Here is a 17,825-nt window from a genome sequence, read left to right on the forward strand (position 1 = left end):
TCTGCAGATTTTGGAAGAAATGCGTGCAGAAAACAGGAGGAAAAAAAGAGATGTATTTGCGGTTGTACCTTCGTTGACCTTCTGGAGATGAAATATTTCATTGACAACATCCGTGGTAGACTATTTCAGTCTTCCTCACTGGAGGACTATAATAAGCAAATGCACGCCTCCTCCCATTCCCACGGCAGGGGTGGAAGCGGTTTTGCAGGCAGGATATGCATGCAGTGCACAGGAGCTGCAGTCAGTGTGCTGGGGCCTGAGTCCCCCCTAGACTGGCACTGCAAAAGGGGATAATAATGCCTTCCACGTCACAGAGCTGCTGTATTGGAAACGGAAGAGCAGTGGACCTAATTTTTATTTTTATTAATTATTATTATTATTATCACCCATCACCTGACGGGTCATAACTGTGCTTTGACAGGGAGGAGGAACAGGTTCCGCAGCCTCGAGTGTCCTGCCTCCAGAATTCTGCAGGGAAGCCCCTCCCCCCACCCTCCCGCTCTAATCAGCGCGCGCTCAGATTAGTCGTCACTCGCCGAGACCACCACCTGACCCCCGCAGACCTCCCGGCACCTAGAAAACTATGCGTCCCGCGCATGCACACGGCGCTCGTTAGCCCCGCCCCCTGCGCTGAGTGGCCTGTTCCATTTCTGAAGGAGGGGGACAGTGGGGGAAACTTGGACGTCTAGGCCTGGAGGTACAGGAGCGCCACAGAATTTCCAGGTTTTCACCGCGTGAAAAATAATTTATAACTATTATATGTCTATATGCCTACTCTGAGTCCTTGGCAGTCTTCTGAACAGTTTTCGGAGCGGCTCCGCTGTCCACGCTCCCCCTCTCACCTGGGCACGTGGGGCTGGCCGGCGTGACGCCCAGGTACGGAAGCCCGGAGGGCCCCGCCCACCCCGAGGGGCCCCGCCCCGCCTCCCGCGACCCGCAGGTTCCCCACCCGGCGGCGCAGCCGGGCCGCTCCTCCTGGTCTCCGCCCCGCCGGTCGCGGGCGCGGGGGACGTCAGCGCTGCCAGCGTGGACGCGGCGGCCGGGCGCGGGAGGCGGAAGTAGCGCCGGGGCCGCCGGCTTCCCATCGGGCTCCGCCGCCGCCTCAGCCATGGACGCGTCCCTGGAGAAGGTGCGTACCGGGGTGCGGGGCGGCGCCGCGGCCCGGGGTCCCCGCCTCCGGGCGACTGTTTGGCGGCCGCGAGCTGCCGTCCGACCGGGAGGCAGCCGGCGGCTAACGGGCCCCGCCGGCGGCCTGGCCTCGAGGGCGCGCTGTCCGGCGCTCGCGGCCCGGCCCGGCCCCTGCACCGGCCCGGAGGCGTCTCGGGGCCCCGCGGGCCCGGAGGGGCCGGGCCGGGTTCTGTCGAGGGCGGCGAGCGGCCCGGACCGGCCTCGGGCCCGGCTTGAGCTCGGCTCCCCCCTTCGGACGCCGGGGCTGACCCCTCGCGGCCCCGGGATGCCTGGGCAGAAACCCGGCGGGTTCGGAGCCGGCTGCAGAGCGTGGCCAGCGGTGGGCGCCAGCGGGGAGGGAAAGCGGTGATTGCAGGGTCTGTCCAGCCCCAGCGTTGCTGGGAATCAGCTGGGCCCGGGGTGAAAAAAATCCAGATTTTTCAGCCCGCGGGTTCGAACCTGGGGAGGGGGGTGGGGGCGGGCCCGGGACCTGCGTGTTAACGAGTTCCCACGTGATTCTGATGCAGTAGCTGGTGCACAGCGCGGAGACCCGCAGGCCCAAAAAGGGGTGAGCTTTCTTTCGGGGTTCGCAGCTGCTCCCCAACTTTGTGGCCACTCCTTTGCAAAGTGGCGAGGAGAGAGTCTCGTGTCAATCCGAAATCCATCGGTGGCTGCGCATTCTTCTGTCCCAACACCCCCCCTCCCACTCCCCTTGGGGAAGTAACCTGATGTACCTGCCTGCTCGAGCGTGTGAAATGGACTCGAACTGTCCCGGAGTTAGGGCTTGTCAGGGAGAACCAGTTTCTGGTTTTGCTTGGATACCTACCTTAAGAGCCCCACGTTGTAAAGTTCTTATCCCACTTCCCTCTTGGCCGTCTGTCCAGTTTGGTGCGAACCCACTTTTTTTCATACCTTCGGAATGTATGGAATTCAGGAGCAATGCGGGTGTTTTAAGACTGCTTAATTTTAATTCTGGACTGACAAATAACATTTTGTCATTTTCAGTGCGCCCGCTGCTCTCGATTTGTTTACTGGTCCTGGGAGAGTTGAAGGGAGTAATTGTACAAGTTGAGTCAGATGTCTTAATGTGAACACAATGGTACATAGCCTGCCAGCTCCTGGGTTATTTCTTGTAAATTGGGGGAAGGCAATAAAGGAAGGAAAAGGATGAGTTTTTCCTCCCATATGTTTTTCTTCCAGCACCTCTGTGGTGATTGTCACATGTTTTTCTGGCTAGGAATAAACTCTTTCCGCTTCTGATTAGCACAGTATCTGCCTTCTGGTACTCTGAGTTTCAGTCTACGTCAGGGATGGTCAGCTTGGGGGCAGTTTTGTTTCCTAAGGGATAGGAAGAGACAGTTTAGTTGTTACAGCTGGAGGCTAGGGAGGTACCAAGTGGGTGGACCGGGGAGGTGGGTAGACATTCCACAGTGGAAGGGACAGTACCCATGCAGAGAATCATCCGGGTCAAAATGTCAGCGCTGAGACCACAGCCCTTGCTCTGAATCATGTGTATAACACCAATAATTGAATACAAAACGATGCTAAACATGTCCCTTGAGTAGTGTTTCCAGTTGCATAAGAAGATGAGCTTTGTGTCATTTCAGTTAGGAACCTTCAGTTAGGAACTAGGGTGTTCTTTCTTCCTGGAGCGGTTCTTCATGGGCAAATCTATAAAACAGATTTACAGGTAGGAGTCCTACTTTACATATTACTCGTCTGGATTAGTGGATTACAGTGGTGGTTCCATAAATATTAAGTTTTCCAAATGAAGATCTAAAGTAGTGAAACTCCAGGGCACTCAAGGCTGGCACAGTCACAAAAATTGCAGTGATCTTTTAGGAATTCAGAATGTGTGGGCTGGAAGTTTCTGCCATAGGCCAGCATAAAAATTCTGAATGTAAATTTTTCAGAACTAGGACTGTGTCTGATTTTTATATTCCCGAAGCAATGGATAATTTCTGTTGGTGCTAAGAAAAGGCCCTGCTGTAATATGAGGATTTTGTATTCCAAAAAACAGTTTTGATTCAAAATAAAACATTGAATTGCATCCATTATTCCTGGTGTTGTGGGTTTTTGTTTGTTTGTTTGTTTGTTTGTTTGTTTTTTTGAGGAATAGACTATTTTGAGTTAAATTCTACGTTACTGATAAAAATTTGTGAACTATCTGAGCAGTTCTGAATGATCCCATTTAAAGTAATCCTTGCATAATTTATACTGGTTACAGAAACCACAAAGTTATTTGATCTCCATCCTCCTAAATATTAAGTAATGTCTCTCACTCTCAAATGTGTTATGCGGTCATGGAGTTTTTGCTTTGGTCCACATGTATTTCTGCACCCTTGCTTTTTCTTTAGGTAACATGGAGATGTGTGGGCCTGCAATGACAGTCATTTTCTCATCTTCATTTGCTTCTCTGTCACAGTAGTATCCTTTTTCTTGTATCCAAAATTAGTGATGTCTTGAGAAACCAGATAAGTTCATTGAGGGGGGCAAGGAATTCAAATTGAAGAGTGTGAGCCTCAACCCCACCACTACTCTGTGCCCAGTTCATAAGGAAAAGACCCTGTGGCATTGTCTCATTGTTTTTACTTATATTAATATTCAGCTTTTTAAAATGCCACCAGAAATAACGAGTCTGATGCTGACAAGCTTAATAAATTATTCAGTACACCTACATACCTTTTTCTTTTTCTTTCTTTTTTTTTTTTTTGTAGTAAAAACCTGCTACTTTCAACTGGTGGAACAGCCCAGACCTTTTCCTATTGCTTGGAGAATCACATCCTTCCTGGATATTATGTTTAGACAAGGTGTATTGCAATTTGTTTAACATTTACTTTAATTCCAACCTTGAGTAAACTTAAGAGCAGGGTGTCTTAACCTCAGTACTAGTGAGATTTGGGGCTGGATAATTCTCTCTTGTGGGTGCTGTCCTGAGCATTGCAGAATGTTTAGTAGCATCTCTGCATGCTGATGCCAGTAGGACACACACACACACATCCCCCCCCCCCACCCCCCCACCCCGCACCCCCCCGCAGTGGCACAAGACAACCATCAACAGCTCAGATGAAGCATTTGTTCCTTGAGGTGGAGGAACTGCCTTTGCTTGAGAACCACTGACTTAGAGAATGAAGAAAAAGACTGTCCAGTGGGATAGTCACTAGCTACATTTGGCTATCTACTTTTAGATTAATTAAAATGAAATAAAATTTAAAATTCAGTTCCTCACTAACCACATTTTAGGTGCTAAACAGTCACAACATGGCTTATGGCTACGGTATGAAACAGCACAGACATGTAGAACATTTTCACCACAACAGAAAGTTCTGTTGGACAACATTATAGAGTGTTTGTTATGTACTTAATTTTTGTTTCTAAAAGACTAAAAGTTTCTGGCCTAAATAACTACAACTCAACCCATTTTTGGTTCTTATCCTGATCCTGAGCTTAATCCCTCTTCCCCCTTTGGACCTGCTTTTGGAAAATTCTTCATCCCCTTAATATTTGCAGTTTATACAGAACAGTAGGAACCCCATGAATGGAACATTTCCTGATCATTACTGATAAGGACTATCAGAATTTCTGGTCCTTCTTATTGTTTTAAAAGCTCACAAGCAGAACCCCTCTAGCCAACCTTGTAAGACCAGTTTTTGTGGTATGGCTGTGTAGCTCTCCTTTTCTGTGGAGTCTGAGGCCTCTGTGAAGGGGGAAAGCCTGTCTGTAAAGATGATTCCTGCATCATGGAGACATGAAGGTTTTGCATACAGGTGCTTAGTGGCTAAGGCGGTAAATGATTTTCAAAGGCCAGGTATCAGGGAAATGTGGTTTCTTGCTTTGTGGCAAGTGCGAAGTATTTAACTACCTTAAGGATAGATAGTCCTTGAGGTCTAGCCTGGGACCTTGTCCACTTTTCATTTCTCTGGAAATACAATCAAAGCTGCAAATAATAGGGAATAAACTTTTCTAATATAATCTTTTTCTTATATGAGGAAAAGTAGAAACAGCCAAATAAAGCCTTGACTTTGAAACACAACTCAGTGACATTGGGTATGTAGCTCTAGTGAGCTTTTCAGGAGCCTAATGAGACTAAACTACTTATTAAACTAAATTTGTTGTATTAGGTGGGAAAATAGCAATTTGGGGCATTAAAAACAAATACTGAACATTGTGAGCTCCACAAAATTCAACCTAAAAAGTCTGAAGATACGGAAGCTTCATTATTTAACGGGTTCATTTCCTCAAAATTATTCTTACTGATTTTAAGAGAAGGCTGGCACATTAACCCCACATAATTCTAATTCAGTTTTGCAAATAATGGTAAGGATGCTAGGTATCTTTATCTCTGATTCAGTCCCCCAACAAAACAAACTTTCCCTTTAAGTATCTCAGTCAAAGGCCTTTTCTTCCAGGCCTGCAGTCTACTTCTCTGTAAGCAGTTTTCCTTTGTTCCATACTAAATGTGGGATTCCAGATAAACTAGTACATTTTTGGAAATAGAACTTGCCCATGGGTGGTGTATTTCCATGTGTGTAGTTCTCGGGAGGCATTATCTTGAGATACGCCGTCGGAGTGGGCCTGTGGAAGAGAAGTAGTCCCTAGCGACGCCTTCTCTGCAACTTAGACTGCGACCCCCACCGGCCCCAGCACTTAAGGCGCATGGTCTGCATGTGCTTTCTTCTCCTCTTCACTTATAGCAAGTCCTCGAATGGCACTGTTTCTCTCAGCATTGTTGTGCTGTTGATGAGCAAAAAGCAATCCATTCTTGGGCAGGCCAGTTGCCAGGGAGTTCCCAGAGGCTCCCCAGTGTAGGTGGGTTTTCTCCAAGTTCCCTGGTTTCTTCAGCCCTGACAGTAAGTGGGTTGGAGGAAGAAAGAATGAATATAAATGAATGTTGAATATCGGGAGTGTTTTGGATCTTTATTTAGGAGTTTGGTGATGCTGTGGTTACAGAAACACAGGTGTGCGGAGACTCAGCTCTTCTTTATGTCCTTGTCCTGCAGTCATGTTGCCTCCTTCCCTCCTGTTTCGGTAGTCGCGGCGTCCAAGAACCTGTTGCCCACATTAAATCAGTCTCACTGTACTTTCATCGAGAACCACTTTGAGCTGATATTACTAATTTCGTTGCCGCCGTTTCATTACCAGGTGTTTATGGTTCTGTTACATATTTTTGCCTCTTTCCCATTGGTTCTTTTTTGCCTCTCCTTGAGGGATTTGTAAGGTTAAATACTAACACCGTTTGCAATATTTGCATATCCCTTTTCAACTAGAAATATTTATGGTGTTTAATGAGCCAATAATTACAGTATGTCCTAGTGTTCTCAAGCCTAGCGACCACAATAATTAAAGATGAGATTAGGTATCCTATTCTTAGACAACGCAGAAGCAGACAGCAGGGCCCCATTGTTAATACCTTGCTGGAAATCAGGAAAATGTATTTACAAATGGAAATTGAGAAGTTGAGATTGGTAAGGTAAGCCAAGTTTGCCAGGCGCTGCATCTTTCAGAGAACTCCCGTTGTTTTCTGTTAACACAGCCCCATAAAGGACAGCTGTGTTCTTGGAGCAGCTGCTCTGGGTTCTTGTTGCCTGTTGGGGAGGTGCAGTATTTGGGGTACTTGTTGGTGCTAGAGAGCAGGCCCTGTTTACTTTTCCATCTGGGAAGAAAGTACGTGATATTTAGGGAATTGATGGTTGCCGGGACTCACTCTGTTTAGAAAGCTGTAGAAAGTAAGAGTAGTTGGTTGTTAGAAACAGCAATTGGGAGCTTTATCAATCACTCTGATCAGCTGAAAACAGGTAGTGATCTGTTTATGTGTTTGATGCCTGTGTTGTAAACCAGCTTTGCTAGCACCAAGGTCTCTCTGCTATGAGCACCTGGTATTTTCCCAGGCTTAAGTTTTTTCTCTGTCAGGAGCTTCCCTTCCCCTAGCCCCCCACCCCCAAAGAACATTCTAGTAAAACCAGTTATCAAATCTACAGTGTTATAAACTTATATGGTTAACAAATGCTATGATTTATATATTTTTAAATTACATTTTGGACTTCCTTTTTTCCCCTTTGCTGGAGGCTGCTTCTCTTTAAAGGTTCAGCTCTATATTTACCCGAATAGCGGTTACTCATATACCAGCTTTGTGAATTTGGCGATAGCATTATACACTTGTACTAATATTTGCTTAATATTTCTTTTAAATTGACTTTAAAGCATCTCACCCTCCCTTTTTTTAAGTTGAGGGATAATTTACATGTGGTAAAAATACCCACTTTAACTGTACAGTTTGGATTTGGGCACTGGCAGTTGTCTACAGTCCTGTAACCACCAGCATGGTCCAGACATGGGACATGTCCATCTTCCTAAAGTTCCCTGACTGACCCCTTGGCAGTGGTCCCAGAGCTCCTTTCTGAGGCTGTAGTCTAGCCTCCGACCCATTTTTTTTTTTTAAACTTTGATTTATGCTAGATGTGATGTGTGAATTCAGGGTTTGAGGTATTATTTCCCCCCTAATGCCTTTGAAAGTAAATACATAATTTTTGTTATCGCACCTGGTAAATGGGCTTGCGTAGCTGAAGAAAATGTCCATACATCTTGATTAGGCATGTTTGAAAGCTGAGAACATTTTTAAATGACTGTAAAGCAGTAGTTGCCAAACCTTAGGTTCTGAGAATGTTACTTTTCTACTGCAGTTTCCACCTTTGAAAGGTTGTTATAAATGACTTCTTAATTAATAAACTTTATTAACAAATGATGGTTTATCACATTAATAACTGGATATTTTTTTTTTTAAGATTTTTATTTATTTATTTATTTATACAAGCACTGGGTACAGTCAGAGGTGCGGGAGGGTGAGAGAATTCACCAGAGTCAGAGCGGGGAGCAGAACAGGCAGAAGGACCGAAGCACACTGCTGAGGGGAGCAGCGGGCAGCAGGAGAGGTCTGCGCGCCATGTGGGACCCTCCTCCGGTGGCCGGGGAGCAGCCGGGGATCAAACCGGCGCTGCAGAGGCTGCAGGCAGCTTCACAACCCAGCGCTCAACCTCTGCACCACTGGGGAGGCCCCTGGATGTTAATTATTAATGACATCCATTGTGAGTATTTTTCAAGCTACAAGTTGCATCAGTAATCAGGATGTCAAATCAGTTGAGCAAGCCATGGTTAGCAGTTTTTAAAAAAGGAAATAGAATAAAATAATAAATAGAATGTGTCTGATAATAAGGACAGAAATAGTACCGGTGTTACCTCATAATGAATTGATGTAACTCTAGCCACAAGTGAAAATAAGTGATTTTTTTTCTTTAATCCAGGCAAATTTATAATTTCTTACTAGCTTTTTTGAAAATATGAGACTCCCTGACTCCTCTTTCGTCCAACATTTATGAGACCTTTACTCAGTGATACTTTAACATTGTGTGATGTTTCTCCTAATAATTGGCAGAATATTTTAATATTCCACGGAGACTGAAGGTGATGGAAATCATTGCGTATAAGAATGACTCTTGGAAAAATGTTTGTAAAGGGACAAGTGATGAGGCTTGCTTTACAGAATGAGCTGTCTCAGTTCTGTGACAATTATTTTACAAACAATTGAATGGTTTTCCTCAGGAGCCTTGAAATTGCATTTAACCACACCACGCATCTGTGTCTGATATAATTGAAGCCTCAGTATTTAATCCACTCACAGCTCAGCAGAATCAACCGTTAACTAAAATACAATTCTGCAATCTAATGACTAACAGTCTAATAATTGTTTCTGAATTCTCAATAACGAGCATATAAGGAGCTTTGTAATTAGAGTGTATACATCTATACATGATACACCCTCCTTAAATGTTTTTTTTTTAAGATTTATTTATTTGTTTGTTTATTTATACAAGCACTGGGTATAGTCAGAAGCGCGGGAGGGTGAGAGAATTCACCAGAGCCAGAGCGGGGAGCAGAGCAGGCAGAAGGACCAAAGTACACTGCTGAGGGGAGCAGCGGGCAGCAGGAGAGGTCTGCGCGCCATGTGGGACCCTCCTCCGGTGGCCGGGGAGCAGCCGGGGATCGAACCGGCGCTGCAGAGGCTGCGGGCAGCTTCTCAACCCAGCACTCAACTGCTGCGCCACCAGGGAGGCCCCCCTCCTTAAATGTTTTGTTGCACTTTTTTGATCTGGTTTTTAACAGCAGAATTGCTGTAAGACTCTTTAAGGCTTTGGGACCCTGGGTGTGAGGAGGCCCTGGGAATCCAAGTCAGAATTCTGAGTTGCTCAGCCCTCTTTCCTGGAAAAGGGTCTTCACACAGTGTGTTCAAGGTTTGGGCTTGCGTCTACCTGGGTGGACTTGCATCAGCAGTCAGAGGAGATAATGAAAGGTTAGGATTATACACCCATTGCCTCAAACAGGTGGTGGGAATCTGTTGACTATTTTTTTAATATAAAGACCTTTGTTGAGAAATTGTTTTCAGTAGGCCCAGGGTTTTTAATCAGGTCATTTTACTCAAGATGAAGAGAAATGCATTCAGATATGTTTGTGGGTAGGAAAAGCAGTCTATTGTAGCAATACTGTGTGGTCCTTGAGTATTTATTTGGTGCGGTGTACCAGCACGGTGGGTCACGAATTCCACATTAGATGTTGTCTTGTGTTTTACACTTCAAACTCATAATCAGCCACCGCTATAAAATCTGCATGGATTTTGCTAGATGGGATGATGGTTTAAGACCGGAAAGAAACACTTTAGTGAAGGTTAGCACTTTAGCATTTCCTGGTTTACCTGGGACCAGCCCAATTCTTACCTACCATCCTGGCTTAATTATTAATAGTGCCCCACTTCACTCTCAAAAATGCCCTGATTTGGTGGATAAGTTTATGGTATTCTAGTTGAGTCTGTTAAGTTTATGGTATTTACTTGAGACTGTTGTAATTTTACCTATGGGAGAGTCTTTTGATACACTTCTTATCCAAACGAAAACATTAATCAAGCAATGATTGTCCTTAAAGTAAAACCTTAGAGCTTTTCCAAAGTATGAATTGCTTCATTTACTTACTTGATAAAATTGAGAAACAGTGGTGCCCCTTAGTTAGGGCACTGGCTCTGGAGTCCTACAGACTCAGTTTTAAAATTGGGATCTGAAACATACGAACTGTGTGACTGGATCAGTCAGGAAATAAGCAAGTGAAGGTGTTGATTAGCATAATGCTGGGAATAGAGTAAGCAACCCAGTAAATGGTAATAATTCGTAAAGATCACAGATCTTGCTGTGCCTTATCTATGCCAGACCCAGAATAGATGCTAAGGGATTAAAAAAAAATCTGACATTCTCACACAAGATACTCTTTTTTAAATTTCCCTCAATATCATGCAACAGTCTCTTTGTAAATACTAAACGTCTTTATGCAACTTATCCTTCATTCACTCAGGTTTACATCTGACTGTTGCCCTGCCATTGTTTGTTAGCAGTTATCACACAACCACCATGTGGTACATTATACTTAGAATAAAAAAGTAGTGGCTGCCCTCAGGAGAAGCATATATAGGTCTAGTTTATTTTAAGGAAACAACAGATACACGTTTTTCTGAGAGCATTCTTTGAGTTCAATATCCTGCAAGTGGATAACATTTTATATTTCATAGTATCCCATTTTTTAAATTATTTTAAATAAGTTTATTTTAATTTATATTTTACATCATTGCTCATTTTTTGTATTCATAGCATCCTATGAACACAATAAGCACAGAAGGGTCTACAGTATTGGAGCTGCATCATATTCACATTTACTTCATTCAGATTGACTATACGCCAGACCGGGGGGGGGGGGGGCGGCCTGTGAAGCTGCAGTTACCTCATCTTGTCATCACAAGAGCCTGGTGTTTAGAACTGTTGTTCCTTTGACCTGCCTTCTAAAGTAAGGGAACTGCTTTGTCGATTCTTAACTGAAAAATTTGTTCCGGTCTATCAGAAAAATGAGTTGTGTTGCCCTTAGAGCCAGAATGTTAGTATCCAGTATACTCTGCCCTCCCCAGGGCTTTCAGAGGCAGTCTAAGAATTGAGCTGACTTGAGATCCCTGGTTCTATAATAAGAGAAGCCAAAATTAATAGAGCCTGAATCGCTGCCTTCAAGAAGCCTATAATCTCCCAGAGGGCGGGGCATCAACACCGGAAAGGCCATTGTTGGGCAAAGAGTTGAGGTTTTTGGCTTAGAAGGGCATGTGAAAGAGTGAAAATGGCTTTAGCCATAGATTTCTAGGAAGTGTTCACCTGTGATTTAGGAGGTAACTAGAGAGGGATGAAAGGCACAGGGTGTCTCACACAGGCCGAGTTTACAAGCAGTCAACACGGAGGTGTCTCTAACAGGAAGCGCTGTTCGGCTTTAACTTGGCAGGATGATCAGGGCCACCCTGGAGCATCCCAGGAGAGGAAGGGGGCAGGGAACATGACCTGCAGATCCGGAGTTAGCAGAAATGGGCTTGCCTGCAACACTTCCTCATCCGGCTGTAATCATTAACTGAGGGCACCGAGGCCCATTTCAGTTGCTTTCCAACTCATCTCTGGTTGCATTTCAGTTGTGAATTTTATGGGAAACAGCCTTTTTTTTTTTTTTTTTTTCTTTTAAAGATTTATTTATTTATTTATTTATACAAGCACTGGGTACAGTCAGAAGCGCAGGAGGGTGAGAGACTTCACCAGAGCGAAGAACAGAACAGGCAGACTGACGAAGTACACTGCTAAGGGGAGCAGCGGGCGCAGCAGGAGAGGTCTGTCGCACCATGTGGGACCCTCCCCGGGATTGAACTGGTGACCCGGTGGCCAGGGATCGAACCGGCGCTGCAGAGGCTGCGGGCAGCTTCGCAGCCCAGTGCTCAGCCACTGCGCCACCAGGGGAGACCCGGGAAACAACCGTTTTTTAAATGATTTTTTTTATCTGGTATAAAAATCAGAATGGCTATGGCTGTGTGATTATTTGTAATCCTTTGTGGGGTCACTGTAACAGTGGAAGAAACGGGTATCAGGAAATGAGGGGACTGTCGCTAGCTCTGTGACCTTACGTCATCTCTGAAATGATAGACCAGAACCAGAGGCTCTCATGCTATACTTTCTTTGTTCTTTTTCTGATCAATGAAACATTTTACAAATGAAGCTTTACTCAAAATCCTGTGGTATAAAACAGAACTGGTGTGCTTCGTGGGAGATGGGGAGCTGGAAGCCCAGCTGCCTACCGGCCTCTCCTCCCTTTGAATCCTCGCCTTCAAAAAGCTTAGCATCTAATCGGGGAAATGTTAAGTTCTCCTGAAGAGCCCTAGGGCTCTGAAGAGCACAGGGAAATCCTTGGACTAGGTTCCCAAGCCCCTTCTAAAACTAGCACTTTCTGATACTTACATTAATAAATGGAATAGAATTTCTTAAAAGCAATTTTGAAGTAAGGCAGCACTATATGCACACCTACTCCAGGTAAGCTGCTACTAGGTGCAGTAGGCAATGTGAAGAGAAGAAGATAAATACACTTAACATAAATTTGAAAAATAAGAAGGATCAAAAGAGAGTGTCTACAACCTTATAACCCCACCCATACTCTATAGAAATCCAAGACAAGGTTGTCTCCTAAAAATTGCGATGAAGGGGCCTCCCCAGTGGCGCAGCGGTTGAGCGCTGGGTTGCGAAGCTGCCCGCAGCCTCTGCAGTGCCGGTTCGATCCCCGGCTGCTCCCCGGCCACCGGAGGAGGGTCCCACATGGCGCTCAGACCTCTCCTGCCGCCCGCTGCTCCCCTCAGCAGTGTACTTCGGTCCTTCTGCCTGCTCTGCTTCCCGCTCTGGCTCTGGTGAATTCTCTCACCCTCCCGCGCTTCTGACTGTACCCAGTGCTTGTATAAATAAATAAATAAAAAATTTTAAAAAAAGTTTTTAAAAAAATTGCGATGAAGAAAAAAGGAACATAAATGTATATTTTGATTTTCTAAGAACTAAATATTTTCATTAATTTTTGGACTTGAGAATACATGTGCACTTGGTGCTAACATCTGAAAGGAACAAAAGGGTATAAACTACTCCCTCAGAGCCCTGTGACCATCTGTCAGGCCCCTTCTCTGGAGACAGTCACTATTCCCATTGTGGCACTGTTCCCAGCGTGGGTAAACTTCCAGAGTTTATAGAAACTCATACTACAGATTTATGAGTGTATTCGTTTCCTGTGGCTGCTGTAACAAATCAACACGAACTGGGCGGCTTAGAATACCAGAAATACATTCTCTCACAGTTTTGGAGACTGGAAATTTGAAATGAGAGTCACCGGCTGACATCAGGGTATTAGCAGGGCTGCATTCCCTCCCTGGCACTAGGGAAGAGCCTCTTTTCTTGCCCCGCTTTTATTGTCTGCCAACAGCAGTCCTTCCTCAGCCAGTGGTCCCATCGCTCCAATTTTCAAGGCCAACATCTTCAAACCTCGCTCTGCTCTGTCTTTGTGTATGTGTGACTGTGTGCGTGTTTGGGCTCCTGCATCTCTCTTATATGAATACATGTGATTGCATTTAGGAATGTCCAGGGTACTTTCACCATCTCAGGATCCTTCATTTAATCACATCTTTAAAGATATTGTCGTATAAGGCAACAGTCACAAGTTCCAGGGATTAAGATATGAATATCTTTTGGGGAGTCTACTACAACAGTGAAATAGTGTACTGTATAGATTTCTGAACTGGGCTTCTAATAGAAAAAGCTGGAATAACGGTTAATTTAGTACTGATTAAGTAAATGATAGTACATTATACAATGGAGTAAAGTGTAACCACTGAGAAGAATGAAGTGGACATAATGCCATCAAGCCATATTCACTATAACATAGAAGAAACTGTTGCAGTGGTGTATAAGGTGAAAATTTGGAAAGGTGTATATCAGACTTAAAAGTGGCTTCCATTGGGAAGTAATCCTTGTGGACTTTTCCATGTGTACATTTGGGCTGTTGGGGTGTTCTAATCAATCTTGTGCTTTATAATAAGTCCATGTATTTTTTAATTAAAAGAAAATGGATTTAGGTTAGTTTAAAATTTGCATTTTTGTGGATATTTCTGTACAGAGAATTTTTAAAATTTAACCCATCTTTGATCTGTTTCCCAGATAGCAGACCCTACATTAGCTGAAATGGGGAAGAATTTGAAGGAGGCCATGAAGATGCTAGAGGACAGTCAGAGGTGAGTCTGTGGAGCAGAAGTCACTCTAATGATCGTGTTCAACATGTTGTGAAACTGGAGGTACTGGTTTCCTTCTGTCAAAGACACCTGTTGGTTTTAGAATGTGACACTTAGCTTCAGCTAATTTTAAAATTGATATTTGTCTTGGGTAGAAGGTGCTTTGTAATTAGAGGATTTTGAAATTGAGCAGCAGAACTGCCCATTAAGAGTTACTTAATATATTGACTTAAATCTGTAAGGAAGACTTATTATCTGTTCAGGTCATAACAGGGACCAACTAACCAAGAAATGAGTTGAAGTATTATTTTTGTTTTTCATGTTCTTTTCTTTGCCTGGAAATCAGTCTATACCCCATCCTGGGAGCTGGGTGTGGAGGGTAGATTTGATGAACATGTTGCAAATCCAGCATCAGTCACTGAGAGGATATAAGCAACATCATCACATGTTTGCATGCTCACATGTAGAAATTTGATATGGTAAAATAGTTTTTTTATTTCCTTTAAATTAGAAAACCTGAGGAGGAAAATGGGAAGAAACTCATATCAGGAGATATTCCAGGGCCACTCCAAGGCAGGTAAGTTAATATAAGTATCTCCAGTTTGGCTGTGCATTTTTTTTCCTTTAATTTGATTTTAATTCATTTTCCTTTCATTTGATTTTTGATTAATTTAATTGAATGGCATTACATTATGACATTAAAGTTTCAGGTGTTGAGAATCAACATGTGTTTATACTACCTTAAGTTTGCTGCTAAAAATAAGTATGGTCTTACTGTCTTTGATTTTGCACTTTTAGTTTTAATGAGCACAGAGCCGATTTAGAGTTACACGTAGTGTGACCTCAGAGAACTGAGAGGCGAGAGGCTGGTGGGAGCTGAGGCTACACTTGCTCCCTCCTCACCCATGGGCAATTAAGGGAGCCTCCTGACTCAAAAGGAGTATGCAGAAGTATAGTCACACTTAGTTCGTCCTGGAAACCTGTTCTCTGAGCTTTATTGTGAGAGTTAATTAATTTGATAAGGTTTATCATTTTGAAAATAAAGTGAAATGAAGGAAAATGTCAACTCTAACCATTTATTGGCAGCATGGCTTACTTTTGGGCAACTAAAGCAGATCTATCAAGTTTTTTCAGTTTGAGCTAGCAAGGGAAATATAAGAATAAACAGCTATCTGAGTAAAATGTTCACAAGATGTTAGCATTCGATACAGAATTAAAATCCAAGCCCAACTTCCGTCAGACGAGATGCTTTTTTCTTTGTTTTATAACCAGGAAGCTGTCCTTGGGTAAACAATACAACTCCCTTAATTGTCCTTTGACCTGAATATAAATATGTATAGGTTGCAAAAGTATGGAGCTAGAATTACAGGGTGCCAATAATTGTCACATCTAACACACCCAGATACTAATATCTTAAAATTGTCGCTCCTTGGAGCCTGAGTTGTGGTGCTCTCAGTGTGAAGTGTGTCCTATAAATCAGAACAGGAACCAAATCCTATAAATCTCATCAAAGTTTCCCTAGAAGAGATACTACCAAGAACATCTGTAGTTCTCAGAATGGTTGGGGAGCAGGGCAGGGGAAGCGTATTAATGCCACCGCTGAGCAGCATTCTCACTTAATAATGCCAGCTGCCAGCATCTAAGAGAGTGCTATGCCCCGTGCAGCATTAAGTGCTTCCCATGTGCTGTCTGGTTGCATCTCTAAGGCATGGGCTAGCCCCCAGTGTGTCTCCACAGGACATGCTTGGCTTGACCTCTGCACAGTGCAAGACCAGAGCCCTCTTGTGAAGGTCAGCACCTTGGGAGGGTGGCTTTGGGGGCATGGTTTCGACACTGTTTCTTTTCCAAAAGAGAAAACTTTACTGGTCCTGTAAGTGGCCTTGCCATTGCTTACTCCTTTAGCCATTCACATTCTTTTAAGTTTTCACCTGTTCATGTAATGAGCATTTATTTAGTTACATGTTCAACAGAAGTAAATCTGTTTTCACTGTAAGCAGACCTGTAGTTTCCAGGGGGAAGGTGACAAATACTTATATTGTATGTTTAAGAATGTCAACAGACAGACAAGACTTCTACGTGGAGGGCAGCCAGATACACCAGAGGCACTGGAGTTTTCTTGCTGCTTTCTTGGAACAAGCAGCGCTTCTGTGACCTTCCAACACCTTGTCAGGAGTTCAGCTTTTATAACAAATTTGTTAAATATTCAAGATTCATATGAAGAGGGAGAGAAATATTACGAAAGCTCATCCTCTCATCCTTGTAAAAGTTTTCCAAAATCAGATTCATGTTTAGATAGAAGATATAATCACAAGGTTATAGTCAGAATTCAAGTAATTGAAGGTTTGTTTTTAAAAGGTATATACTGTAACACACACACATGATTTCCCTTGTAGTTACTCAGTTGCAAAAACTTCTCAAATCTATTTAGGATAAGAGAAATAGTGAGAGGGTGATGGGGGCTGGGGGAGTGCTGCTTCAACCAGTCCATCCCCTCTTTTTCATTCTACAGTGGGCAAGATATGGTGAGCATCCTTCAGTTAGTCCAGAATCTGATGCATGGCGATGATGAGGAGGAGCCCCAGAGCGCCCGGTATGGAGAATGGCTGGCAACTTCTCTTTGAAAGTATCTGTGTTCTTGCTTTTCATAGTGATTGCATTCTTACCAGTTGCTGAAGCAATAATCTAAGAATATTCAGTTACATATGGTTTCAAAACAGTGTCATTTTCTTGTCAGAGGAACATGTATGTCAGTTAGTATCTTTTGTAAAAGAAAGGCACTTACTAAAACTAAATCCTAGGTCTTGTGGTGTCATGTCGTAGGAAGAGGCTGACAGAGGGGTCAAAGAATGACTGCTCTGTGTTTTCCTGCTTCTGATTGCTAAGAATGGCTGCTACTGGCTGATTGGTGGGGGCTGTGTTGTCTGTGAATCGCCCTTCTATTTATTATTCATTTATTAAGCTATTTCACTTTCTCTTCATTTTAAATTTAATTTGTGGAATAAGCAATGCATTGTCCTGATTGACATGTCAAGGGTCTCCAAAGGCAGTTTTGCTTCTTGCTGCTGCCTTCTTCCTCTCTAGAGGTAGGCAATATTGCCAGTTTCTCATGTGTTCTTAGGAGATATTTTAGGTGTGTGTGGATACGTTGGCAAACTCTGCGCCCGCCCGGCCCGCCCCAGTGCATAAACACTGTGTGCATTGTGCTCGTCCCGACCTGGAGCTCATTGCACATCGGTGCACGGGCGTTTTCTCCTTTAAGGACTGTTTACTTTTTCTTGGAATGCATAAACCATATTTCATCTAATCTCCTCTTCCTGTTTTACTATTACAAACATAACTCTAGCTACTAATGCGTAATTTCTCATAGACACAAGTATTGCTGGAGATGAAAATTCCAGCAGTGGGGTTGCTGAGTCAGATAGTTTGTGCATTTGTAATTTTAATAGACTTGCCGAATTTTCCTCCATGGGTTGTGCAGTTGACAATTCCACCAGCACAGTGTGAGAGT

General features: G+C 43.8%; 1 protein-coding gene across 1 annotated transcript in view; it reads left to right on the plus strand.

Moving 5' to 3' along the window:
* The first annotated feature begins 1,033 nt into the window (after positions 1–1,033).
* The window catches only part of PDXDC1 (pyridoxal dependent decarboxylase domain containing 1), a 40,590-nt gene continuing 23,798 nt past the window's right edge, over positions 1,034–17,825 (plus strand). Inside the window, exons 1-4 of the mRNA XM_037507564.2 lie at positions 1,034–1,129; positions 14,247–14,320; positions 14,829–14,894; positions 16,827–16,907. Coding sequence (XP_037363461.1) covers positions 1,109–1,129; positions 14,247–14,320; positions 14,829–14,894; positions 16,827–16,907 — 242 coding nt within the window. The 5' untranslated portion in view covers positions 1,034–1,108. The remainder of the gene's footprint in view (positions 1,130–14,246; positions 14,321–14,828; positions 14,895–16,826; positions 16,908–17,825) is intronic.

The sequence above is a fragment of the Talpa occidentalis genome, unplaced genomic scaffold, assembly GCF_014898055.3.
Source record: "Talpa occidentalis isolate TD23 unplaced genomic scaffold, MPIMG_talOcc4v2.1 talOcc4.12, whole genome shotgun sequence".
NCBI classification, from domain to species: domain Eukaryota; kingdom Metazoa; phylum Chordata; class Mammalia; order Eulipotyphla; family Talpidae; genus Talpa; species Talpa occidentalis.